This window comes from Heterodontus francisci, chromosome 13 (assembly GCF_036365525.1).
Source record: "Heterodontus francisci isolate sHetFra1 chromosome 13, sHetFra1.hap1, whole genome shotgun sequence".
Classification (NCBI taxonomy): Eukaryota; Metazoa; Chordata; class Chondrichthyes; order Heterodontiformes; family Heterodontidae; genus Heterodontus; species Heterodontus francisci.
The window spans coordinates 3,418,453-3,444,986 of NC_090383.1; the positions used below are offsets into that span (position 1 = coordinate 3,418,453).

The 26,534-nt window shown below is 44.0% G+C and overlaps 1 protein-coding gene across 2 annotated transcripts in view; it reads right to left on the reverse strand.

The window, feature by feature from the left end:
- The window catches only part of spred2a (sprouty related EVH1 domain containing 2a), a 146,872-nt gene that overhangs the window by 66,166 nt on the left and 54,172 nt on the right, over positions 1–26,534 (reverse strand). For both annotated transcript variants that reach the window (XM_068044266.1, XM_068044265.1), the window contains 3 exons: positions 15,320–15,491; positions 11,139–11,307; positions 7,347–7,411 (listed from right to left, as the gene is read on the reverse strand). In XM_068044266.1, the coding sequence (XP_067900367.1) occupies positions 7,347–7,411; positions 11,139–11,307; positions 15,320–15,491 (406 nt within the window). The remainder of the gene's footprint in view (positions 1–7,346; positions 7,412–11,138; positions 11,308–15,319; positions 15,492–26,534) is intronic.

Here is a 26,534-nt window from a genome sequence, read left to right on the forward strand (position 1 = left end):
TGAGACAGAGAGAGAGAGACAGAGAGAGAGAGACAGACAGAGAGAGAGAGACAGAGAGAGAGAGACAGAGAGAGAGAGACAGAGAGAGAGAGACAGACAGAGAGAGAGAGACAGAGAGAGAGAGACAGAGAGGGGGCCGAGAGAGAGAGAGACAGAGAGGGGGCTGAGAGAGAGAGAGGCAGAGAGGGGGCCGAGAGAGAGAGAGGGAGAGGGGGCCGAGAGAGAGAGAGGGAGAGGGGGCCGAGAGAGAGAGAGGGAGAGGGGGCCGAGAGAGAGAGAGAGAGGGAGAGGGGGCCGAGAGAGAGAGAGGGAGAGGGGGCCGAGAGAGAGAGAGGGAGAGGGGGCCGAGAGAGAGAGAGGGAGAGGGGCCGAGAGAGAGAGAGGGAGAGGGGGCCGAGAGAGAGAGAGGGAGAGGGGGCCGAGAGAGAGAGAGGGAGAGGGGGCCGAGAGAGAGAGAGGGAGAGGGGGCCGAGAGAGAGAGAGGGAGAGGGGGCCGAGAGAGAGAGAGGGAGAGGGGGCCGAGAGAGAGAGAGGGAGAGGGGGCCGAGAGAGAGAGAGGGAGAGGGGGCCGAGAGAGAGAGAGGGAGAGGGGGCCGAGAGAGAGAGAGGGAGAGGGGGCCGAGAGAGAGAGAGGGAGAGGGGGCCGAGAGAGAGAGAGGGAGAGGGGGCCGAGAGAGAGAGAGGGAGAGGGGCCGAGAGAGAGAGAGGGAGAGGGGGCCGAGAGAGAGAGAGGGAGAGGGGGCCGAGAGAGAGAGAGGGAGAGGGGGCCGAGAGAGAGAGAGGGAGAGGGGCCGAGAGAGAGAGAGGAGAGGGGGCCGAGAGAGAGAGAGGGAGAGGGGGCCGAGAGAGAGAGAGGGAGAGGGGGCCGAGAGAGAGAGAGGGAGAGAGAGGGAGAGGGGGCCGAGAGAGAGAGAGGGAGAGGGGGCCGAGAGAGAGAGAGAGAGGGAGAGGGGGCCGAGAGAGAGAGAGAGAGGGAGAGGGGGCCGAGAGAGAGAGAGAGGGGGAGAGGGGGCCGAGAGAGAGAGAGAGAGGGAGAGGGGGCCGAGAGAGAGAGAGAGAGAGGGAGAGGGGGCCGAGAGAGAGAGAGAGAGGGAGAGGGGGCCGAGAGAGAGAGAGAGGGAGAGGGGGCCGAGAGAGAGAGAGAGGGAGAGGGGGCCGAGAGAGAGAGAGGGAGAGGGGGCCGAGAGAGAGAGAGGGGAGAGGGGGCCGAGAGAGAGAGAGGGAGAGGGGCCGAGAGAGAGAGAGGGAGAGGGGGCCGAGAGAGAGAGAGGGAGAGGGGGCCGAGAGAGAGAGAGGGAGAGGGGGCCGAGAGAGAGAGAGAGGGAGAGGGGGGCCGAGAGAGAGAGAGGGAGAGGGGGTCGAGACCGAGAGAGGGAGAGGGGGTCGAGACCGAGAGTGGGGGGGGTCGAGACCGAGAGTGGGGGGGGTCGAGAGAGAGAGAGGGGGGGGGGTCGAGACCGAGAGAGGGGGGGGGTCGAGACCGAGAGTGGGGGGGGGTCGAGAGAGAGAGAGAGAGGGAGAGGGGGCCGAGAGAGAGAGAGAGGGAGAGGGGGTCGAGACCGAGAGAGGGGGGGGGTCGAGACCGAGAGTGGGGGGGGTCGAGACCGAGAGACTGAGTTCTTGATTTTTTTTGATACAGTTGTGGATGAAGAACAATAGTTGTCACTGTGACCCTGAATTAAAGCTTTCAAAGCTGGAATGTTTGGATTGGGAAAGACATGTCGATACAATGACCTAAATGCAACCAAGCACTGTAAAACCGATCATAAATTTGAATCGTATCCAAGATGCCACGAAAATGAGTGCCAGAGGAAACAAGAGTAAGCCATATATTTTAAGGCTGTTCACCTCTAATTCCTTTTAATTGCAAATACTTTGAAATAATGCTGTCAGCTATTAAATGTATTTGCAGTTATCTTTGGAATAACTTGGCACAATTTGACAAAAATGGATGTTAGCTTGCAAAGAAATGTGAATTTTGCTGTGTAAACATGAGTTATTTAATGAATAACCAGAATTTTACATATCATCTGGTTACCATGACAAACTTGCTTTATTTATAAAGCAGGCGAGATTGGATGAAAGACCAGATAAATCACTGTGCCACCAGTCATTTTTCGACCCACAGTGGCCTTTGAAATCAGATATTTAACTAGAGTGGAACAGGAAAACGAGGATGAAATACTGAGCTACGACAGAGGAGTTAGGACATCTGACCAACAGGCTTAGTCAAAAAGATGGTTTTCAAGAAGGTTTGCAAACTGTGGAGAGGGAAGGGAGAATCCGAGGGTTTAAAAGCAGGGATGAGGTGCACTCTGCTGCCACTGGTGGTGCAATAGATGAGTGGGGCGGAGACAGTGTGAGAAACGGAAGGGGCTATTAGACAATACGGCTACAGGAGTTTGCAGAGAGAGGACCAGCTGAAGTCAAACAAGTGCTTAGGACAAGAATTAGGATTTTAAAATCATTGTGAAGTGGGACTGGCAGCCAATGTAGGTGAGTGAAGCAGTGCCGGATAGGATATGAGCAGCTGAGTTGGACAAGTTGGTATTTTTGGAAGGTGGAGAATGGAAAGCTTGTAAGGAGGACACTGAGCCAAGAGTCTAGAGGTCAGAAAACATGGGTAAGCTGTGATGGGCTGAAGGAGCAGATACAAGTAACACAGCAGAGGTGGCAGTAATGTTCACGGTGGTGAAGAGCGTGCACCCTTTTCAGCCCAACTCTGGCTTGAAGATGACACCAAACCTTTGCATGCTCCGGCTCAGCCCGAGGGAGGAGTCGAGGAGTGGGGTAAAGCAAATCCAGGTAAGCAGAATTTCATGGGACAAAAACAATGGCTTCAGTCATCCCAATGTTCAGTTGGAGGAAATGCTGTTTCCAGCACTCAATAACAGGCAGGAAGTCTGACATCACAGAGGCAGTCATGAAATCTACAGCAGGGGGGGGGGGGGGGGGTGGGGAGGGGGGGGAAAGAGGTAGCAACATGATCTATTGGGAGCCAGATTGTACTGAATGCTGGATTGCACCTCAGGTGACAAGTTATTCATTTCAGCTGTGCCAGTCTGGTGAAGCACCAAGTAAGAGGAAGGAATTGAATGATGGGCCCATTCCTGAATATCTTTTAGTGGGGAGAAGCTAGAGAATAAGCTGCCTGGCCTTTCAGCGGTGTCTGATAAATGGGACAGGGAAGAAAATAACCTGGATTTGGCGGGGGAAGGGTTGAAAAAGAGTGCAAGAGGAGAGAGAGGGCTGAGAGAAAGAAAGGATGCACACCAGCAGCTCTAAAGAGAAAACCCTAGAGCAGAGATACCCGAGAACTCAGCAACCTCACCTACTTTTCTACCATGGCGGAAACTCTACATTGGCACCATGTGTTGCTAAATTATGCTGGTTTCATATTTAGATATAGAAATGTATACTGAATATATAACATTCTAAAGAGTTGAAATCAAGCCAGTCCAAATTAGCTGGAGTGTATTTATATATATATAGGAACCACTATTTTTAATTGAAGAACCAACAGTCATCCAAATGATAATGTAGCAGCAACACTAACTCCATAAGCTAGCTTGAATGGAGGTGAAGGGTAAACAGTTTTGTTTAGTCCTGATAATTCATCAGCTACGTAGCCTTCTTGCCCCCAAGTTGTAAATCCACATTTGTATTACTGCTGCCTATAATTATTCAGCCCTGTACAAGCATTTAGAAAGGATCACTTCCTTTACTTCTGCTGGCACACTCATCAGGTCATTACTGACAGACTGAAAGCAACTGTTTCTCTGACCCATTGACTGCAATTCATCACTGAGCTAGGATCGGTAGCTGGAACATGAAAGAAAATAAGCCACATCATTCTGCTGCTGATATCTGGTTACCTACCAGCTCATAAATAAAAGTGTACACACGAGAGAGAAGTAGAAGAGTTTTTAAAAAATCCACACATAAAAATCAAATATTGCAGAAGGGTATATGACGACCTCGACTGTTTGAGAGAGAGAGAGAGAGAGAAAAAAAGCTAGGCTGCGTGCATGCTGAGCAAAATTTGCCTTGCCCAGTGCCCTAATAAATCACTTTGGCAGGTAGTTTGGAAGCAGCTGCTAATGATAGTTGACTGAAGAGCACAGGAAATCACCTTTTAACCCAGCCTCCTGTTACTCTCCTCATAAAATGTTGACAAAAGAATGGAAGTGAATAAAATGCCAAGTGTCAGATCAATCTGGTAAACATGCAGTAAGACACTGGCTTTACTCACAAGTTGTCACAGCAGAGTTGTGAAAAGTTGAATTTTGCAAGCTTTAAGCTAATATCAGCCATCACCCTGTTGGTGTCCGTCTCAGAATTTCGATGCTACTTGTAAAGAAGCTGAAACAAAGAAAGCTCACAGCACTTAAAAAAAACACTGCTAGTGAAGGAGATAATCTCAAGACAGATTTTAGAGTTAGACACTGTTAGTTGAGCTTCAATGTTAAAATGTGTCCCAAAGAAAATATAAATGTCGAGTATCCACTGTAATAGGCACCTTACTTTTCCCAATTTAGACCTCCCGTTACTTGAAATTATTTGGCCGTTACATCCTTAAGCCACAAGAAGCTAAGATATGCAGCACTGAGGCATGTAAAAGCTGCAGAAAACTTCACACAAGGAATGAGACCCTCGAAGAAAATGGCTAAATGTTATGCTTTTTGAGAGTTGGAGGAAAGTTTGCAAAGGTGGGTGACTGGGAGATAACAAGGAGGAGTTAAAATGATCCCTTTTACTTAAAGGCCATTTTTACAAGACATCAAACAGCTGGGGGTGCAAAAGCATCTAATGTATCATAATGTGTCCGGTGGACATGCACAAGCTGATTCCAAAGTCAGCCTAACCCAGTTTCATTCTGAAACAGTGCACTTTTGAATTGGCCTACAAATACTGATATCTTCTCCTCACAGTCAACATGAGGAACAGTGTCACAGAAAGGTGGCAAGATATTTCCATGGGTATTACAGGATATGAAATACCTCAGGTCACTGTAATGTTTGCACATGCATTGCCAGTAGAAGCAAGTTACATCCACACAGAATATCTAAAGGGAAGTCACTGCTGGCAGTAACATTTCTAAGAGGTATTCATGAGTCTGTCTTCATCGGCAGATGGGTGAGGCTTTGATATTGGATTGGATCAGGGCTGTCAGACCTGGTGTTGTGTACTATATAAAACCTCCTGTACTCATTCATCCTGGAATCATCCGGATGACAGAATCCCATCCGTCAAGGGAAAATTATAACAAAGCAGAAATTAATTTAGCAGTGACTCCTGGGAGACTGATACCACATGTTGCTGACTATCACAATGGCCAAACTGACAAAAGCTACTTGGAATAAAACAAGAGTAACTGGATGATCTGATAGTGCACACACCTTAAACTACTGGAGGCATGTGAATTTGCAACTGGAGGGAAGCATTCTGTGGCTAGAAAATCTGTGGAGACTATCAAGCTACATGTTGCAAATGGCTTCAATAAATACTGCTCCTTAAAGTTTTGAAAAGCAACGTTAGGACCATGAAACGGGAGGCCGTCATTCAGCCCCTCCCCTCAAGCCTGTTCCAACGTTCAATTAGATTATGGATGATCTTACCTCTAATCCATTTAAACTTTGCTCCATATACCTTGATACCTTTACCAACAGAAATCTACTGATCTCAGTCGACCCCCAGAATCCACTGTTTTTTTTGGGTAAAGTGTTCCATATAGTCACTACCCTTTGTGTGAAGAAACTCTTTCTGAATTCACTCCTAAATGGCCTGTCTTTAATTTTAAGATGTTTCCTTATTCTGGGATCCCACCCCCACCCAAAGAAATAGTGTCTCTCTTCATCGATCCAATCAAATCCCTTTCTCATTTTCAGCACCTTGATTCAATCACCTAACATTCTAAACTCAAGGGAATATAAGCCAGGTTGATGCAACCTCTCCTCTGTAATCCTTTAAGCCCTGGCATCATGCTGGTGAATCCGTGAAGAGTCCGATTAAAAAGGCCAATATATCCTTCCCGAGATGTGCTGCCCAGAACTGAACGCTGTACTCCAGATGGGTTCTAATCAAGGCTCTGTACAATGGAAGCATAATAGGAAGGACGGAGGTGATATTAAGTCAGATCTGATGACAACTTTCATGTGGATTCAACTACAACTTGTATGAAGTAGACTTGTGCACTGTTAGACAAATCTGATTATGAATTTCAGTGTTTCATAAAATATCTGCAGTTACTGTTTTTAGGGACACTGCTTATACTTTTAGTAGTTTTATTCATAATTTACATCTTAAGCTATTTTATAAAGGTTTATGCCATCATACCAGAATCTTTCGCAATGACTTCTCTTTTAATACCCATAAACACGTATCACACCCCAACCACTTTTGGCATTTTCGGGAGATTAAAGATAGATTATATATCAAGATTTACCACAGCCTTTGAACTCCCAAACTACATTCATTATTGGACACATTTGCTGTGCACCATTATTCAGCACTGAAGAAAAAAATGCTGAAATTATTCTGCCAGAAGCAACTTTTGAAAAGGAACTGATTGCTTTTATTAGTTATAATATACGTGACTAAACAGATTTCTTTGGACTGATATTCTGTCTAGTAAAGAAATGCAATACCAGAATTTAATTTTAAGGAAATAGCAATCCATATTTCTACAATGTAACTCATTTACCAACCACCAAAATACTTCCAGGCTTCCATTATTCACAAATACACTAGGACGAATATAAATAGCAACATTGACAAGGGAAGACTTTAACTCAGTGGTGCATAACTATTCAACAAATAAACTAATGAGACAACAATTCATTTGAATGACTTAACACATTATTTACAAATCCAAGTTTAAAGGTGCCTTGTCATTGGGACGATGTTCAGGACAGACACCCATCACTAAACAAAAAGAAACAAATTTTTGTAACCACAATGACAGGAAGCCCACAGCGACTTCCTCCCACCAATGAACATCAGACTAAAGTATTTGAACAGTGTGGTTTAGAGAACAGCATCTCTCTGAAAGTTGGACCGTTTAAACATCATGTCCATGATTACACTAAAGAATCCAGCAGACTTGGCACTTCTCAATTAGTCACCAATTTTTGAAGAACAAGGCTAAAACTTTAACATACTTTTACAATTTTCAGTCCCAGAAAAGCCATTCACAAACATTGAATTCTGTGCAGCAAAATCATACAATGTTGTCAGATGTCCTGAACATTTTTATGATGCAGTTAGTTCAATTAATTTGAATGAAAAATTCTCTAAGTTGATACAAGTGAATGAAGTAGCCAATATTGGCAGTAGCTGCTACTCACTGTAAAAACATCATCATCACCGACCTCCACCTCATTCTGAATTGTTGAAGATGATGTGGTTGACCCTGGGAAGAAAGTGTGCATTATTAAAAACAGAGTCTCCCAGAGGTTACAGAGTGTCAGTCATGTTACTCTCCAAGTAAATGAAACATTTTATTCAAAAGATTATGGTAGTATAGTGGTTATAATACTGGACACAGCAGGTCAGAGGTTTGACAGTTTAAAGTGAATTCACTCAATTTGTGGGCTAGCACCAGAACTAAAAAAGAAAGGCTGCCAGATTGTTGTTCAATCGTTTACTAACATTCTTCAGGGAAGGGAGTCTGTTCTAAACAGGACAAGACCATGCTGATTGACTCAGTTCCAAAATAAAAAGTAACAAAATAAGAAATGGGACTAACCCGTTGGCAACAATCCTGAAATCTCAGGTAATCCTCGTCAAGTAACAACGCGATGGGAGATACAACTGAGTTATGACCATTAGTCAACATCCCAGATCAGCAACGCCCTGATATAACTGCGGTCAGATAAATCAGCCAATATCCTGTCCAAGCAGGACAGAATCTTTAATGCGGCATAAATGTCCCAGAAGCGACCAAACAAAATCGGATACTGAGCCACATAGAGATATTCCTTGACTCTTCTATCTTCATTTTTAGGGATAGACTGTCAACCAATATTTACTATAAAGCCCACTGACTCTACACTGACCTTTTATTATATTTCCTGAGAGAATTCTATTCCATTCTCTCAGATTCTCCATTTCTGTTGCATTTGTTCTGATGATGCCATCTTCAAGACCAGTGCTGTCAATACATCGTCTTCTCTCCTCAACCAAGGATCCCACACTGGCTCTCCACCACGTTTGACTTATTATCTGCACTTCTGCTCTCATCCCTCCACAGAACCACAATAAGGTTCCTCTTGTCCTCACCTGTCACCGTATTCAATGGATCATCCTCCGACATTTCCGTCACCTCCAGCATGATGCCACTGCCAAACACATCTTCCCCTCCCCTCCAGTCAGTATTCCGAAGGGATCACTTCCTCTGTGAAACCCTGGTTCACTTTAATCACCAACACCCACTTCCCATGCCAGTGCAGGAGATGCAACACCTGCTGTTTCACCACCTAATTTTCCACTGTCCAGGGTCTCCAAACACTCCTCCTACTGATCTACATGTACTTCTTTCAACTTAGTACACTGTATTCGCTACTCACAATGTGTTCTCCTTTACATCGGGAGATCAAATACAGATTCCGTGGTCACTTTGCTGAACATCTCTGCTCAGTTCACAAGCATGACCTTGAGCCTCTGGGTGCCTGTCATTTTGATGCTCCACCCTCACTCCCACTCCGACCTTGGCTGCCTAATGTTCTAATGAAGCTAAAGGAATAACACCTCATCCTTTAATTAGACACTTTACAACCTTCTGGATTCAACATTGAGCTTAACAATTTCAGATGGTAACCACTGCCCCAAATGTTTTCGGATGCCAGCTGTTGGTGATAATTCTGCTATTTCCATTCACACCTCCTTTAGACACATCTTTTGTTTCTTTACTTGTCCTAGTACCATCCCCTTTTTCCTTGGCACCATCATCCCTCCTGCCCTCCACCCCATCATAGACCTTCCCTTTTGTTCTTTCTCTTTCCCCTGCACCTGTACTTTCTTAAGACCTGTTACATCTCTTAGGTTTTTCCAATTCTGATGAAAGGTCATTGACCTGAAACGTTAACTGTTTCTCTCTACACAGATGCTGCCTGAACTGTTGAATATTTCCAGCATTTTCTGTTCTTCTACAAGGAGCTATTAGGACAGAAGCATAGTCAAAGTAGGTTTTAGGGCCAGACAAATGAAAGCATGGCTGCCAATGGTGGGTGTGAATGTGCTTCAAAAGGGAACCTTCATTTGATAGTGAAAACAAATGCAAGCTTGGAGAAATTTTCCTTTTTCAAACTTGAGCTATTGATAATAAATGTTCTCACCCACTGTTGCTATGGCAGAGGCTGGTTAATGTATTGGCCAGGATTTTGCAGTGGTAATGACGCCGAAACTGTCAGCCTTCCCAGCATTACTTCACTAAAATGGACAGCAACATCTGGAGTCCACACTTGCCCAGAATAACCCGGAGATCCAAAAGTTGCTGTCAGTGATTCTACGCTTCTCCAGAGGGTGGACTGTTGAAGTTCCCCAGACTGCAATCAATTAGAAATCACTGAACCGATGAGAACTTGCCCTTTTACACTTTTAGTCTCACTGTAAAAACCTTTGCAAAAATTACACCTTGTTGAATGAGGTATAACTAAATTAACAGCATATTGACTTCATAATTACTGCTAAACACCCTCACTGGCTCTGGAAAACTAATTTTATATTTGTGGAATGTCAAATTTCTGCATGATGATAAAAATTCCACATTTTAAAAATAATTTCAAGTTTGTTTATACTGATATTTTAGCTTCCATCTAAATTCATTTATTTTGCTATCTGAAAATGTAAATGAAAAGTGAAGGAATTCAGTGCATTTTACTTGCAGGTTTGCTGTCTGTGAGAATACTTCAATATGATTGGCTGCTTACCCTGCTTGATGACATCACTGTTGCTGGATGCTCAGAGATCCTCTTGACTTGGTGCCAGATTCAAACTGATGGCAGGAAAGAGGAAATTCACACCACAAAAGATCGCTAGATCTTTGTGGGCGGCTTTCTTCAAAGTCAGTGGTGAGCACGGTCGCTTCATCACTGACCGTGAAATCCGGGCCAATGATAGGGAGTGAAGTGGATCCCTTTATAATCTATATGACACATACATAAAATCTCCAGCATACAATAATAAAGCCATCTTATATGGTTATTCACCTCCCCCCCCAGGAAGTTAGACAAGGCAGTGTGTGTATTGGAGATGCTCGTCTCAAAGCAGTGGGCTGATTGACTCCTCCTTATTCTGAACTAGATAGCGTTGTGGCAGAGAAAACAAATTTTTTCAAAGGTTGACAAAGGAATGGAAAAAATCACCAGGCCAATCTGACACAAAATGGTGCAGCTTTCCTTCTACTTCTGACACCATGAAAAAAAGTGTCCATCTAATGAAAGTGATTGTCTCAACCTATTTTCACACAGGTAAAGTTCAACTGAAAAATACTGGAGCCCACTGCCTTTTTAACATCTTAGGTTTTCAATGTGTTGGCATGGTTAGGATTAGGATTAAGGGAGTGCAAAGATCCAGTAATCTTTGGCAAGGCATCACTTACAAATTCTGACCAAATCATTTTGAAATTATGGAGATTGAATGCTGAATATTCATGAATGGGCAGCAAAACAAACTCTTCCCCTCCCCAGCACCTAATTTGGTTACACTTACAATCACAAAGATTGGCTCAATTGATGTAGGGCAGGTGAGTCCTTCCAGCAGCAAAATGGCATCATGAGTAATTATTCAGCCTGGTATCAAGTCCAAAATTCCTTGTTTTTGCATGACTGCACAAGTTGATCAGCATTTGTGCTATCAGATTACACGTTTTTTCACAAAATTAAGGCAGTAATGCAAATAAATGTCAGCAATCAAATCCTTTACTCAAATTTATGTACATGATAGAAGTGAAACCATATACTGATCAGGTATAAAACAAAGACTATCCCAAGACAAGTGTTCTGCCAGTACACACCGTGACAGTGTGTGTTTTGGAGAAGGTTATTTTATAGAGACTATGTACTTGTTGTGCTAGGCAGGCACACAATTGTGCTTAACTGCAGTGGGAATATAAAGTTGACAAAATATACAAGCAGTACCTTCCGTAAGATCCTCGATTGCCTTCCTCACTCCTCGGTCAAACGCTCGTGCATCAGCTGGACTTTGAAATGTAAGTCCAAATTTTCTATTGTCAACCATCCAATGGTGAAATGTGGGTGTTGCTTTAGTGTAAACTAGGTCTTTCTTCAGGAAACATTCCAATACAATCTAATGCAAGAGAAACAAGCATTTAAAAAAAAAAAGGCCACGAGTACACTCACAATGCCAACTTCAAGTTGTTGACAATATAGAAAACGAAAACAAATATTCAGTTTTAAATTTATTGTCCTGCTTTGACAATCAGAATGCTTCAAAATGTGCTTTAAAGTAGTCCTCATGCAATGGGCTACCAACACTTCTATATCCCTTAGTGCTGGTTCCAGCAATTCGTGTTAGAGAAGTATAACAGGTTAGTCAAGGTGTGAAGTAAAAATGATTTTTTTTCAGCTAGTCTTTTACTACTTTCATACCTGCCAGCTTCCTTTAGTTTGCACAAATTAAACAACTTCAATGAAACACAGAGGCAAGGAATCACAAGAAAAAAATGCTCACTATAAACACATTGCCATGTACAACCAAGACCATCCTACAATGCAAGGTTTCATTTCCCATTCAGCTATTGATATGATCCCATGCCAATATCCTGCCCACCTCATTAAAAAGTCCCAGTTTACAGGTCATCTGGTTATCATTAACCTTGGATGCTCTTTGATTTACCAAACCTCTGGCATTATCACCTTCATAATCATTTTTAATTACTAGTGCGTTTTTCTTAAGGAAATGGGTTTGCAAGGTTAGAGCAGTGTAATTTTGCAGTAGTTTATTAAATGGTATTAGGAAGTATATCAGTTATAGAAAACCATAGAACCACAGAAACAATTATGGCACAGGAGGAGGCCATTCAGCCCATCATGTCTGCACCAGCTGAAAGGTCTAGCCGCCCAATCTAATCTCACCTTCCAGCAGCTGGTCTGTAGCCTTGCAGGTTACAGCACTTCAGGTGCATGTCCAGGTACCTTTTAAATGAGTTGAGGGTTTCTGCCTCCACCACCAATTCGGGCAGTGAATTCCAGGCACCCACCACCCTCTGGGTGAAAAGGTTTTTCCTCATGTCACTTCCAATCCTTCTACCAATCACCTTAAATCTGTGCCCCCTGGCAATTGACCTCCCCGCCAGGGGAAACAGGTCCTTCCTGTCTACTCTATCTAGGCCCCTCATAATTTTGTATGCCTCTATTGTGCCCTTCTGAAGTATTAGTATCAAAACCTTTAATTGTCAGGAGTGGATCATGAATGGTGGCAACTACCAACATCTGCCACGCCAAATCCAACATTCCAACAGAGCATTTTATAGTGACGCATCTCAACACTGTTTACAGGTTTCATTTACACTGTCTGTATCTCCAATACAATATCACATCTCTATACTTCCCAAATACAACACTCTTCGTTGGTATGGTACATGCAATGAATGTGCAAGACACAAATATGACAGCTGATCCCAACAGATAAACTTCATGTGCTCTGCTTAACAACTTCACTTTAGCAAAGGGTATCACAGCAACATTTAGTTTAGTTTAGTTTAGAGATACAGCACTGGAACAGGCCCTTCGGCCCACCGAGTCTGTGCCGACCATCAACCACCCATTTATACTAATCCTACACTAATCCCATATTCCTATCACATCCCCACCTGTCCCTATATATTTCCCTACCACCTACCTATACTAGGAGCAATTTACAATGGCCAATTTACCTACCAACCTGCAAGTCTTTCGGCTTGTGGGAGGAAACCGGAGCACCCGGAGGAAACCCACGCAGACACAGGGAGAACTTGCAAACTCCACACAGGCAGTACCCGGAATCGAACCCGGGTCGCTGGAGCTGTGAGGCTGCAGTGCTAACCACTGCGCCACTGTGCCGCCCATGAAGGGGGTTTAAGCAGCAAAAAAAATCAATTTAGAAATATTGTAACTTATCATCTTTGATAGTTTTAACAGGTTGTTCTCCCTCATCTCAATTGGAGCTCACTTTTCAAATGAAATGAAACAATGCGTTTAAGGGGAAGCTAGATAAACATATGAGAGGAAGGAACAGAAGGCTATATGAACAGGAGAGGGAGAAGGCTCATGTGGAGCATAAACATTGGCATAGATTAGTAGGGCCGAATGGCCTGTTTCTGTGCTGTAAATTCTATGAAATCTGATACTGCAAGATCAGGTTCTTTATAATTAGATTGCCAGAGTTCTTTTGAGTCCAGTACAATAGCCACTAAATTACTATATCCATGTGCACTGTAACTCAATTACAGCCATTTCACAATCACATGACTGCCATTTGTTCACATCACAACTGTACTACATTAATATAAAAGCTACATTTAATCTAAGAGTCAAAACAGGATTTTTATTTTACAGTACCTAAGTAGAAGCCAGTTTTTCTTGCAAATATTCACACAATTTATCACCAACAGTTTCAGTAACATTTTGGATTGGGGAGTAGCTCATTAGCTAATTTTTTTCCCAGCTCTCCCTAAAGATACAGAATTTTTAAAAGTTATTATTTATTTATTTTTTATTTAGAGATACAGCACTGAAACAGGCCCTTCGGCCCACCGAGTCTGTGCCGACCATCAACCATCCATTTATACTAATCCTACATTAATCCCATATTCCTACCACATCCCCACCTGTCCCTATATTTCCCTACCACCTACCTATACTAGGGGCAATTTATAATGGCCAATTTACCTACCAACCTGCAAGTCTTTTGGCACGTGGGAGGAAACCGGAGCACCCGGAGAAAACCCATGCAGACACAGGGAGAACTTGCAAACTCCACACAGGCAGTACCCAGAATTGAACCCGGGTCGCTGGAGCTGGGAGGCTGCGGTGCTAACCACTGCGCCGGTAAAATGATGGGTACCTCTAATCCTAATTATTGCCCAACCTTTCATCTTAATTAAGTGAAGATCCACCATATAGCTTGAACTTTTGTTAAAAAAAAAGGTCAGTGGACAGAATGTTTTGTTTGCACCAGCAAGATTTCCTACAAGATGTGGTCTTGGGGACAGCCATGTTTGTTCTGGAGTTGGATGGAATTCCCCATTATTTCCTTTATCTTTGAATTGGTTACCCCAGTAGAAGCCCTACAAGATACTCAGACCAAAATCCTAGATTTGTGCTGCTGATTTTCTATTACTATGAATCCATTAGATGGCTAGATGTGCGTTTACAGTTTTATTTAAACTGCATGTCTCACAATAAAACTAAGCACACTGAATACATAAACAGTACAAACAACTTAAATTTATATAGCGCCTTTAATGTAATAAAACGACTGAAGGCGCCTCACAGGAGCAATATAAAACATGGAGATATCAGGTCAGATGATTAAAAGCTTGGTCAAAGGGGTAGGTTTTAAGGAGTGCCTTAAAGGAGGAAAGAGAGGCAGCGAGGCAAAGAGATTTAGAGAGGGTATTCCAGAGCTTGGGGCCTGGACAACTGGAGGCCACCAATGACGGAGCGATTAAAATCAGGGATGCTCAAGAGGCCAGAATTAAATGAGTGTAGATAACTTGGAGGGTTGAGGGGCTAGAAGAGATTACAGAGATCAGGAGGGACAAAGCCACGGTAAGATTTGAAAACAAGGATGAGAATTTTAAAAATCAAAACGTTGCTTGACTGGGAGCCAATGTAGGTCAGCGAGCTCAGGGGTGATGAGTGAACAGGACTTGGTACGAGTTAGGACATGGGCAGCAGAGTTTTGGATGACCAAGAGTTTACAGAGGGTAAAATGTGACAGTAAGACACATAATACCATTCCTTCATGACCGCTGGAACAATATGTGTGAACTCTTGACCCAACACATTATGGGGCCACCATCATAAAGACAGTAGCTCAAAAGACAAGGTCCGCCACCACCTTCAGAGGACAAGCAGGAATGGACAGTAGATGTGGACAACACAACTGATAAAAGTGTTGCATCAGAGGCGCGCCAAATATTGAATGCGGTAACTTATAAAGAGGGGCAAAAAAACCCGTGCTAAACCAATACTGTTGCGCATTAAGTCATAAATGGTCAAAATAAATGCCTTGACTTTAACAGCAACATTTCCTTTGATGCTAACAGGCCTAGAAATTATTTATTTAGCTTCCTTACCAACACTGCTCGACTTACCAGTTTGTCTCTAAGTCGTTCACCATGGATGAGAAAATCACTTCTCCCAGTGCCCTCCGGTTGAATGATCTTACAGACGCCAACTCGACTGAGACCACCTCCGTCTTGTGGTAACCATCCCGAGTCATCTCTGGTCATAACCACAGCTTTGACACGTACAATGTAGCTGTCACTGCAAACAGAAACCAGAGTTGGTAAAAGTTATATTGCCACTGGTGTTTCATTTGATCCAGAGAACCACAAACTCTAAATAAATGTTGAAGTTTGTGGATGAAATGTCAGTCTTTACAACCGTACAATCTATCAAATTTCATTTACTAATTTGAAGATCTCTCAAAAAAAAGGCACCAAGGAACAGTTATTGTATATCCAAACACTTGATATGTGGTTTTCTCCCAAAAAATGAAAACAAAGGAAAACTTAGCAAAGGTAAGATAAACTAACAGTGTGTCTCATTTTGTTTGGTCAGTGATAGTTTTAGATTAGATTAGAGATACAGCACTGAAACAGGCCCTTCGGCCCACCGAGTCTGTGCCGACCAGCAACCACCCATTTATACCAATCCTACACTAATCCCATATTCCTACCAAACATCCCCATCTGTCCCTATATTTCCCTACCACCTACCTATACTAGTGACAATTTATAATGGCCAATTTACCTACCAACCTGCAAGTCTTTTGGCTTGTGGGAGGAAACAGGAGCACCCGGAGAAAACCCACGCAGACACAGGGAGAACTTGCAAACTCCACACAGGCAGTGCCCAGAATCGAACCCGGGTCCCTGGAGCTGTGAGGCTGCAGTGCTAACCACTGCGCCAAAGAAACAACTTGAATTTATAAAGCCAGCATTTATTGCCCATCTCCAATTGCCCTCGAGAAAGTGATGGTGAGCCGCTGTTTTGACTCTTCACTGCCACTCAGTTGTCAATCACATTGCTGTGACTGGATTCTGCCAGACTGTGTAAGGTCAGCAGCTTCCCTTCCCTGAAGGACCTTCGTGAACCAGATGGGTTTTTAAAACAATTCGATAGTTATGCAGTCACCATTACTGAGACTAGCTTTTTACTTCCGATTTATTTAACGGTGGATTTGATTCCATGTCTCTGGATTACTGGATTTCAGGTGAAGCAGCGATTTACTTGTACTTCTTTCAATGTAGTATACCGTATTCGCTGCTCACAGTGTGGTCTCCTCTACATTGGGGAGACCAAGCGCAGACTGGGTGACCGCTTTGCGGAACATCTCCGCTCAGTCCGCAAGCAGGACCCTGAGCTTCCGGTTGCTTGCCATTTCAACACTCCCCCCTGCTCTCATGCTCACATCTCTGTCCTGGGATTGCTGCAGTGTTCCAGTGAACATCAACGCAAGCTCGAGGAACAGCATCTCATTTACCGATTAGGCACACTACAGCCTGCCGGACTGAACATTGAGTTCAATAATTTCAGAGCATTTGTTTTTTCTTTTTTACATTTTTTACAACCTTTTTTTGCATTTATTTCGTTTCATCTTAGTTTGTTCAGTTTGCTTACCCACTTTTTTTTTCATGTTTGCACTTGCTGTTCAATTTTCAGTCCGTTAACACCTTTTCTGTACTAATGCTTTGTCTTTCAACACACCATTAACATTGTTTGCCTTTGCTCCATGACCTTTTGGTCAGCTACGTGGCCTTGTCCAATCTACACCTTCTCCTTTGTTATCTCTTGCCCCACCCCCACCTCACTTGCTTCTAACCTGTGACTTTTCTAATATTTGTCAGTTCCGAAGAAGGGTCACTGGCCCGAAACGTTAACTCTGCTTCTCTCTCCACAGATGCTGCCAGACCTGCTGAGTGGTTTCAGCATTTCTTGTTTTTATTTCAGATTTCCAGCATCCGCAGTATTTTGCTTTTATCTCTGGATTACTGGCCCAGTATCAGTATCACATTATCATATCCATTCACCAGGTACAGCAGGCAGCGTAACAAAAGAGCTTGAAAAGAAACTAAAGTTTGTGCTACTGGAAAGTATCCTTTATTCAAAAATGCATAGCATCATATCCATGTGTGTTTGTGCAACAGAGACAACGGAATAAACAAGAAATACATTCTTTATGGTTACACTGAAAATGATTAAAGGAAGAGCAGGCCTGCATTTATTTACAGAGCACCTTACATAACATATGGACCAAAGTGCTGCACAGCCGGTGAAATACTTCTGATTTGTAGTCACTGAAGTAAGGTAGGGAAACGCTGCAGCAAACAGGCACACAGAAAGATCCCACAAACAGCAATGAGATAATGACCAATCTGTTTTGGGGGTTTTGGTTGAGGGAATAAATGACGGCCAGCACATCAGGAGAACTCCCCTACTTTTTTTTTTTACACCCACTTAAGAGGGCAGATGGCACCTGCAACACTGCAGCATTGCTCCAGTACTAGTTTAAACTAGTTTGGGAGGGGGATGGGAACCGGACTTGTAATCCAGGGACCAGTGGGTCCACTCAGAAAGACAAAGAGTGTAGTGAGGTATTGGGGAAGGTAGCACTGTCACAGAGGACAGATGGGCACGGAGAAGGGTTAAAGTGCGTATACTTCAACGCAAGAAGCATCAGGAATAAGGTGAGTGAATTGAAGGCGTGGATGGGCACTTGGGACTACGATGTTGTGGCCATCTCTGAAACGTGGATAGGTGAGGGGGAGGAATGGTTTTTGGAGGTACCTGGTTATAGATGTTTTCATAAGATTAGGAATGGTGGTAAAAGAGGTGGGGGGGTGGCATTGTTAGTTAGAAATAGTGTAACAACTGCTGAAAGAATTTTCGAGGAGGATCTGCCGACTGAGGCACTGTGGGTTGAGGTCAGGAACAGGAAAGGAGCAGTCACCTTGATGGGAGTTTTCTATAGGCCCCCCAATAGCAGCAGGGAGGTGGAAGAGCAGATTGGGAAACAGATTTTGGAAAGGAGCAGAAGTCACAGGGTAGTAATTATGGGGGATTTCAACTTCCCAAATATTGATTGGCAACTCTTTAGATCGAATAGTTTGGATGGGGTAGTGTTTGTGCAGTATGTCCAGGAAGCTTTTCTGACTCAGTATGTAGACTGCCCGACCAGAGGGGAGGCAATATTGGATTTGGTACTAGGTAATGAACCAGGGCAAGTGATAGAGCTGTTGGTGGGCGAGCACTTTGGAGATAGTGATCACAATTCTGTAGCATTCACTGTGGTAATGGAGAGGGATAGGTATGTGCAACAGGGCAAGGTTTACAATTGGGGGAAGGGTAGATATGATGCTGTCAGGCAGGAACTGAGGAGCATAAGTTGGGAGCATATGCTGGCAGGGAAGGGCACGGTCGAAATGTGGAACTTTTTCAAGGAGCAGATAGTAGGGGCCATTGATAAGCATGTCCCTGTCAGACAGGGAAGGGATGGTCATGTGAGGGAACCGTGGTTGACAAGAGAGGTTGAGAGTCTTGTTAGGAAGAAGAAGGATGCGTATATAAAGTTGAGGAAAAAGGGCACAGGCATAGCTCTGGAGGGATACAAGATGGCCAGGAAGGATCTGAAGAAAGGGATTAGGAGAGCTAAGAGAGGGCATGAAAAATGCTTGGCGGGTAGGATAAAAGAAAACCCCAAGGCCTTTTACGCGTATGTCAGAAATATGAGGATGACTAGGGGGACCATAGGTCCGGTCAAGGACAATAGCGGGAGACTGTGTGTTGAGCCGGAAGAGATAAGTGAGGTTTTGAATGAGTACTTCTCTTCGGTATTTACGAATGAGAAGGGGTGTATTACTGAAGAGGACGGTGTGAAACAGACTGGTAAGCTCGAGGAAGTGCTCGTTAGGAGGGAAGATGTGTTGGGGTTTTTGAATAACTTGAAGATAGACAAGTCTCCCGGGCCTGACGGGGTATATCCAAGGATGTTATGGGAAGCAAGGGATGAAATTGCAGAGCCGCTGGCAATGATCTTTTCATCTTCTCTGCTGACGGGGGTGGTACCAGGTGATTGGAGGGTGGCAAATGTTGTGCCCCTGTTCAAGAAAGGGAATAGGAACAACCCTGGGAATTACAGGCCAGTTAGTCTTACTTCGGTGGTAGGCAAGTTGATGGAAAAGGTGCTGAGGGATAGGATTTCTGAGCATCTGGAAAGACACTGCTTGATTCGGGACAGTCAGCACGGTTTTGTGAGGGGCAGGTCTTGCCTCACAAGCCTGATTGAATTCTTTGAGCAGGTGACCAAGCAAGTGGATGAGGGTAAACCAGTGGATGTGGTGTACATGGATTTTAGTAAGGCATTTGATAAGGTCCCCCATGGTAGACTTATGGAGAAAGTCAGGAGGCATGGGATAGTGGGGAATGTGGCCAGTTGGATTAAGAATTGGCTAACTGATAGAAGGCAGAGAGTGGTCTTAGATGGTAAATACTCAGCCTGGAGCCCAGTTACCAGTGGCGTGCCGCAGGGATCAGTTCTGGGTCCTCTCCTGTTTGTGATTTTTATTAACGACTTGGATGAGGAAGTCGAAGGGTGGGTCAGTAAATTTGCAGATGATACAAAGGTTGGTGGAGTTGTGGATACCGAGGAGGGCTATTGTCGTCTGCAAAGGGACTTGGATAGGTTGCAGTGCTGGGCTGAAAAGTGGCAGATGGAGTTTAACCCTGAAAAGTGTGAGGTCGTCCATTTTGGAAGGACAAACATGAATGCAAAATACTGGGTTAACGGTAGGGTTCTTGGGCATGTGGAGGAGCAGAGAGACCTTGGGGTCTATGTGCATAGATCATTGAAAGTTGCAACTCAAGTGGATAGGGCTGTGAAGAAGGCATATGGGGTGTTAGCGTTCATTAGCAGAGGGATTGAATTTAAGAGCCGTGAGGTGATGATGCAGCTGTACAGGACCTTGGTAAGGCCTCATTTGGAGTACTGTGTGCAGTTCTGGTCGCCTCATTTTAGGAAGGATGTGGAAGCCTTGGAGAGGGTGCAGAGGAGATTTACCAGGATGTTGCCTGGAATGGAGAATAAGTCTTACGAGGAAAGGCTGAACATTCTAGGCCTCTTCTCATTAGAAAGGAGAAGGATGAGGGGTGACATGATAGAGGTTTATAAGATGATCAGGGGAATAGATAGGGTAGACAGTCAGAAACTTTTACCCCGGGTGGAGCAAAGCGTTACAAGGGGTCATAAATTTAAGGTGAAGGGTGGGAGATATAAGGGGGATGTCAGGGGAAGGTTCTTTACCCAGAGAGTGGTCGAGGCATGGAATGCCTTGCCCGGGGAAGTTGTTGAGTCAGAAACTTTAGGGACTTTCAAAAGGCTTTTGGATAGGTATATGGATAAAGGAGAATGATGGGGTATAGATTAAATTGTCCTTGACAGAGGACAAAGGATCGGCACAACATTGTGGGCCGAAGGGCCTGTTCTGTGCTGTATGTTCTATGTTCTATGTACTGCACAGAAGTGATAGCTGAGATTACGTACTCAAGTTTCAGGAGCGGAGTTTTTAACATATAAACTTCCTTTAGGACACGAGTGGGCATCCACAAGTCAGCACTGATCAATGTAGTATTTCAATATTATTTCAACATAACAAAAGCACAATGAAGGATATGAAGCATATAAAGAGGGGGAAGAGAGAGAGCGAGCAAAAGGAGAGAGAGAGAGAGAGAGAGAGCGAGCAAAAGGAGAGAGAGAGAGAGAGAGAGCGCGAGCAAAAGGAGAGAGAGAGAGCGAGCATGAGCAAAAGGGGAGAGAGAGAGAGCGAGCATGAGCAAAAGGGGAGAGAGAGAGAGCGAGCATGAGCAAAAGGGGAGAGGGAGAGCGCAAAAGGGGAGAGAGCGAGCAAAAGCAAAAGGAGAGCGTGAGAAAGAAAGGAGAGAGAGAGAGAGAAAGAGAGAGAGAGAGAAAGGAAAGAGCGCGAGGAAAAGGAGAGAGGGAGAGAGGGAGAAAGGAGAGAGAGAGAGAGAGAGAAAGGAGAGAGACAGAGAGAGAGAGAGAGAGGAGAGAGAGAGAGAAAGGAGAGAAAGGAGAGAGAGGGAAAAAGGAGAGAGAGAGAGAGAAAGGAGAGAGAGAGAGAGAGAGGAGAGAGAGAGAGAAAGGAGAGAAAGGAGAGAGAGAGAGAAAGGAGAGAAAGGAGAGAGAGAGAGAAAGGAGAGAGAGAGAGAGAGAGAGAGATCTGGAGAATGAGGGGCAGGGGGGGAGGGAGGGGAAGTGTCTATATCCATTGTGCACCAAATGCTACATAACCAAAAACAAAAGAATAGAATTCCCACTAGACTGGAGCCTTAAACTCACTGACCACACCATGCGTCTCCTTAGCAATTAGCCTTTGTGGCTTTAAAAGGAGCCAGCTCCAACTTAAGCTCAGAATAATACATTGTGAAATACATGGTAAAAATACCTTTGTCAATATGGTATCAGCTATCATATACACAATGTCATGGGGCATTTACTAACAATACACAAAGGGTGGGGAGGAAACATTTTACATGCTTCGCGGTTTAAACTGTCTAACACTGCCTAGTTGAAGATTTCAATCACTGGGTATGCATCAGGAGTTCTTACATTGTATACAGCAACTTTATATTACATCAGGTGGCTACTTGTAGTGATACAAATTCAAGCCATCACAATTATTCTCTTGTAAAGGCCAGGAGTCCATCAGCAGTACTAGATGTGAAAAGGCAGTGGTAAAATACAATCAATCAGTTAGGTCGTGAACAATCTGCACCACCCAAAGTTTACAATATACAATAAGACAATGTCTGCCCCCAATGCAACAATCTAGAAGTGTAGCTAAATCATAGTATCAAAGGTTGATTGCACAAACTTAGCTATTGATATTTGAGGCAGGTATAAAGTTTGAAATCTCCACCCTTTGCAAAGAATACGAGTGATACAGGAAAGTATATGGGGTTAGTTACTAACAGGAACACAGATGCAAAATTATTAATGTCCTTATTCCATTCCCAGTTTTTTTTTTAAAAGAAAATTATACACATCTTTACAAAAAAAAACTCAACTTATATCAAAATTAGAACACTACAACATCAGTTTCACTTCTGCCTGTTGCACTTGTGAATTTAGCCTTACATAAACCTACAGTGGCGCAGTGGTTAGCACTGCAGCCTCACAGCTCCAGGGACCCGGGTTCGATTCCGGGTACTGCCTGTGTGGAGTTTGCAAGTTCTCCCTGTGTCTGCGTGGGTTTTCTCCGGGTGCTCCGGTTTCCTCCCACAAGCCAAAAGACTTGCAGGTTGATAGGTAAATTGGCCATTATAAATTGTCACTAGTATAGGTAGGTGGTAGGGAAATATAGGGACAGGTGGGGATGTTTGGTAGGAATATGGAATTAGTGTAGTATTAGTATAAATGGGTGGTTGATGTTCGGCACAGACTCGGTGGGCCGAAGGGCCTGTTTCAGTGCTGTATCTCTAATCTAATTTAGCACAATATCCTATTGATTTGTGCTTGTTCTCCTACATCTTTGGATGGTGGTGCTGAGAGACTGGACCAATAGTAAACTATTTCACATCCATATGATCTTTAGAAAATGAGCCTCTTTCATGTAAAATTGTTAAGTGTCTTTTATGTAAACCTGCTATTAGTCACACAAAGTAAAATATCCAAAGTTCACCAGCCAAGTCTATGCTGAGCGAGCTGATTTCAGCTGAGATGGTACCAAAGGTGTTACAACTGATCTTTACACTAGGAGAGGCAGAGATAGATAGAGAAATGTCCAGTGACCACAGTTGGAATTGCAGTGTGTACGTGAGCATCAGGTGTGCTCAGCTCATGACTCCAGCGTCTAGGCACATGCACAAAGGGTGTAATTTAGCCAAGATAAGAAGGGCAGGCGGCGACAGTGAAAACATGAAAAAAAATAGAAATGGTCGACAATGGAGTTTTATTCTTCAAAGCTGCACCTGAATTTCTCTCACCTCAAGCTACACTTAAATTCCTTTTTTAAATACTTTTTTTTAAACCTCATTTGCAACTTTTCTCCCTGTAAGTCAAATTTCACTGTTTATTCAGATTTTGAGAGAAGACAGGTGACTTGGTCAAGAGAGGAAATTACTGCATGGGAAGACGCATCAAGCATAGTGATTGGAAATGGTGAGAAACTAGTCTCCAAACGTCACTAGAGAAATCTGAAGTAAAAAAGACAAAGTCTGAAACACAGCAAGTTACCCAACATTTATAAAAGGTGGTAAATGCTTTGGTATGTGGTCTTTAGCAGAAATGAAAGTCAAAAACTAAGCATTTAGTAAAGCTGGAAACTGTAACAAAAACACTCTCCCCGCAACCCCAGAGAAACATCCCACTTATCTGAGGCACGGAGAGCTTAAGTACAACATAGCAGCAACCAAGGATCAAGGATCCCACGTGTGACAGGGGTACAGTACAGCTAAAACCATGCAACCCACCAGCACTAAGGTTTAACTAGATGGCAGGAATTCCTCAAGCAGAGTATGATCAACAGTGCAAGTCAAAGTAAAACATCTGCGCAGTCACCGCAATCTCAACTTCGGGTGGCAAAATAACTCGACCTCCAACAGTGCAACACTCCCTCAGTACTGCACTGGTGTGTTAGCCTAGATTTTTGTGCTCAAGTCTCTAGAGTGAGACTTGAACGCACAACCTTCTGACTCAGAGGCAAGAGTGCTACCCACTGAGGTATGGCTCACAACTCCAAACGTGTTTGCTGCTGTCTTTCAGCTAAGGTGTTAAGCTGAGATGCCACCTGTCCTCGATGATCCCATGGCCACTATTTTTTTTTGAAGATGAGCAGGGGAGTTCTCCACTGTGTCCTGGCCAATATTTATCCCTCAATCAACATCACAAAAACAGATTATCTGGTCATCATCACATTGCTGTTTGTGGGATCTTGCTGTGTGCAAACTGATTACTGCATTCCTTATGTTACAACAGTGACTACACTTCAAAAGTACTTCATTGGCTGTAAAGTGCCTTGAACCATCCTGAGGTCATGAAATGCAGGTCAATCTTCACTTGGGGTGAAGAAGCAACATTAGTTAAAAAATAAAGAGGCAGTGCCATTTCAAGCCACGCTGTTGGGAGATAGTGGACTGATTCACAATGCAATCCCTTTTAATCATCCTAGCTGGTGCCAACCAGCTCTCAGACTTGCATGATCAAGGGAGAGCGCTGAGACAAAAACTGCAACAACAATTTCCTTAACCAGAAGCTGCACACAAACATCGTTAGCCCTGCCAAGGAATGATGGACATAATCTGCTCCATATATCAAGTCGACAGGCAGCCAGAGAAACTGGCGAAAACTTAAAAGGAAGGCTTTATCAAAAAAGTGAGGGTTAACGGTATTAAAAACAGTCATGAGTGCTATGGGAAATGTAGTAGGGAAGTGAAAAGAGAGATTAGCGTGGTTGCAAAGGAATATGAAAAAAATGAAGGAAGTTACAAAAGGCTTTTAAAACATATAAAAAGTCAAAGAATAGCAAGAGAGAGAGAGAGCGCATGCGAGAGGGGTGGTACGGCCAATGGATAAAAGAAAAAGTCTAATTATGGAGGATGAAGGTATGGAAGGTGTTGTATATTCAGAGTAAAACTATATGAGGTCTTTACTGTTGGAAACTTTTATTTACACCTCCCAGCAGAGGGGCAGCATACAAAAGATATCACAATGTCCCACACTCCCTCCCCACTTAGAACAACCTACACAGTAAATGTAAAATGGTACACGTACATAGTTTCCCAGAATACAATACCCTGAAATTTAACAGGTTGAGCTGCATGCTTGCTACTGTAATCACAACTAAAACATATATAACCAACACTTGCAAAATAATTTACATGCGAAAAAAAATTGTCTTTCCTTAACACCAGTATGTCTTTAACAAAAATATCACTGACAAGAAGTAATGAAAGGAACAACTTATTTCTTTTTCCTTCGTATATACTTTCAATTAACCTATCTGGCTTCTTCCTCTTTCTATCTGGGTATCTTCTTCTATTTCCTTTAGTTCTACTCTGCTCTCCCAAAATCTCAGACTGTTGACCCTGAACTTTGGCTGGAATTTTACGTTGGGCAAGAGGCCCCACCCACTGGCCAAAAGGTCAGAGGCGAGCCTGCCTCCACCGGGCCTGGGGAGCCCGACGGGATTTTACACTCCCCAGGCCTTTAATTGGCCTTGGACGAGACTTCTGCCTCTCCGAGGCGGGAAGTCCTGCCTAATGGAACTGCCAGCCAGCGGACTGCCAGCTCTCAGTCACTCAGCCCCACCAGCGCTACCAGGAGCTTTCAGTGGGGGTGGGGGGGGGGGGGGGGGGGGGGAAAGGGGGTCTGTGGGGCACAGGGGCCCGATCAGGAGGGCCCCCACCCCTCAAGGAGGCTGCTAGATTTTACCTGGCAACGTTCGGGGGCCTGAGCCTCCCGCCCACTGTTGGTAAAATAGCAGCGGTGGTGGGAGGAGGCCCTTAGTGGCTGTTAATTGGTCACTTAAAGGCCTTGATTGGCCTGGTGCAGGCAGGCTGTTTCTCGCCACCGCTGTCCTGCATAAAATTGCAGTGAGGGCGGGAAGGTGTCGGGACTATCTTGATGAAGCTCCTCGAACAATCTCTCTCTAAACCTTGGAGGAATAATGACTCTTAAACCCCACAGGACACAGCCTTGATCTACATTTAGTTCATTTCTACGTGTGCAGTACTCCTGCAATTTCTCATAGTCACATTCTTTAGACCAACCATTCATGACATATTTGAGTTTGTAGTTCCAAAGAAGGGTCACTGACCCGAAACGTTAACTCTGCTTCTCTTTCCACAGATGCTGTCAGACCTGCTGAGTGATTCCAGCATTTCTTGTTTTTATTTGAGTTCTTGCAAGTTTTTTCAGGAATTTCTCTGGCAGACACTGGCATATCATTTGTGTACGTAAAGCCATTTATAGGTAAATCATTAGCTAAACATGAATCAGTCTTCACGGGAAATTAGAATTAGAATGAGAACATTACAGCGCAGTACAGGCCCTTCGGCCCTCGATGTTGCGCCGACCTGTGAAACCATCTGACCTACACTATTCCATTTTCATCCATGTGTCTATCCAATGTCCACTTAAATGCCCTTAAAGTTGGCGAATCTACTACTGCTGCAGGCAGGGCGGTCCACGCCCCTACTACTCTCTGAGTAAAGAAACTACCTCTGACATCTGTCCTATATCTTTCACCCCTCAACTTAAAGCTATGTCCCCTCGTGTTTGCCATCATCATC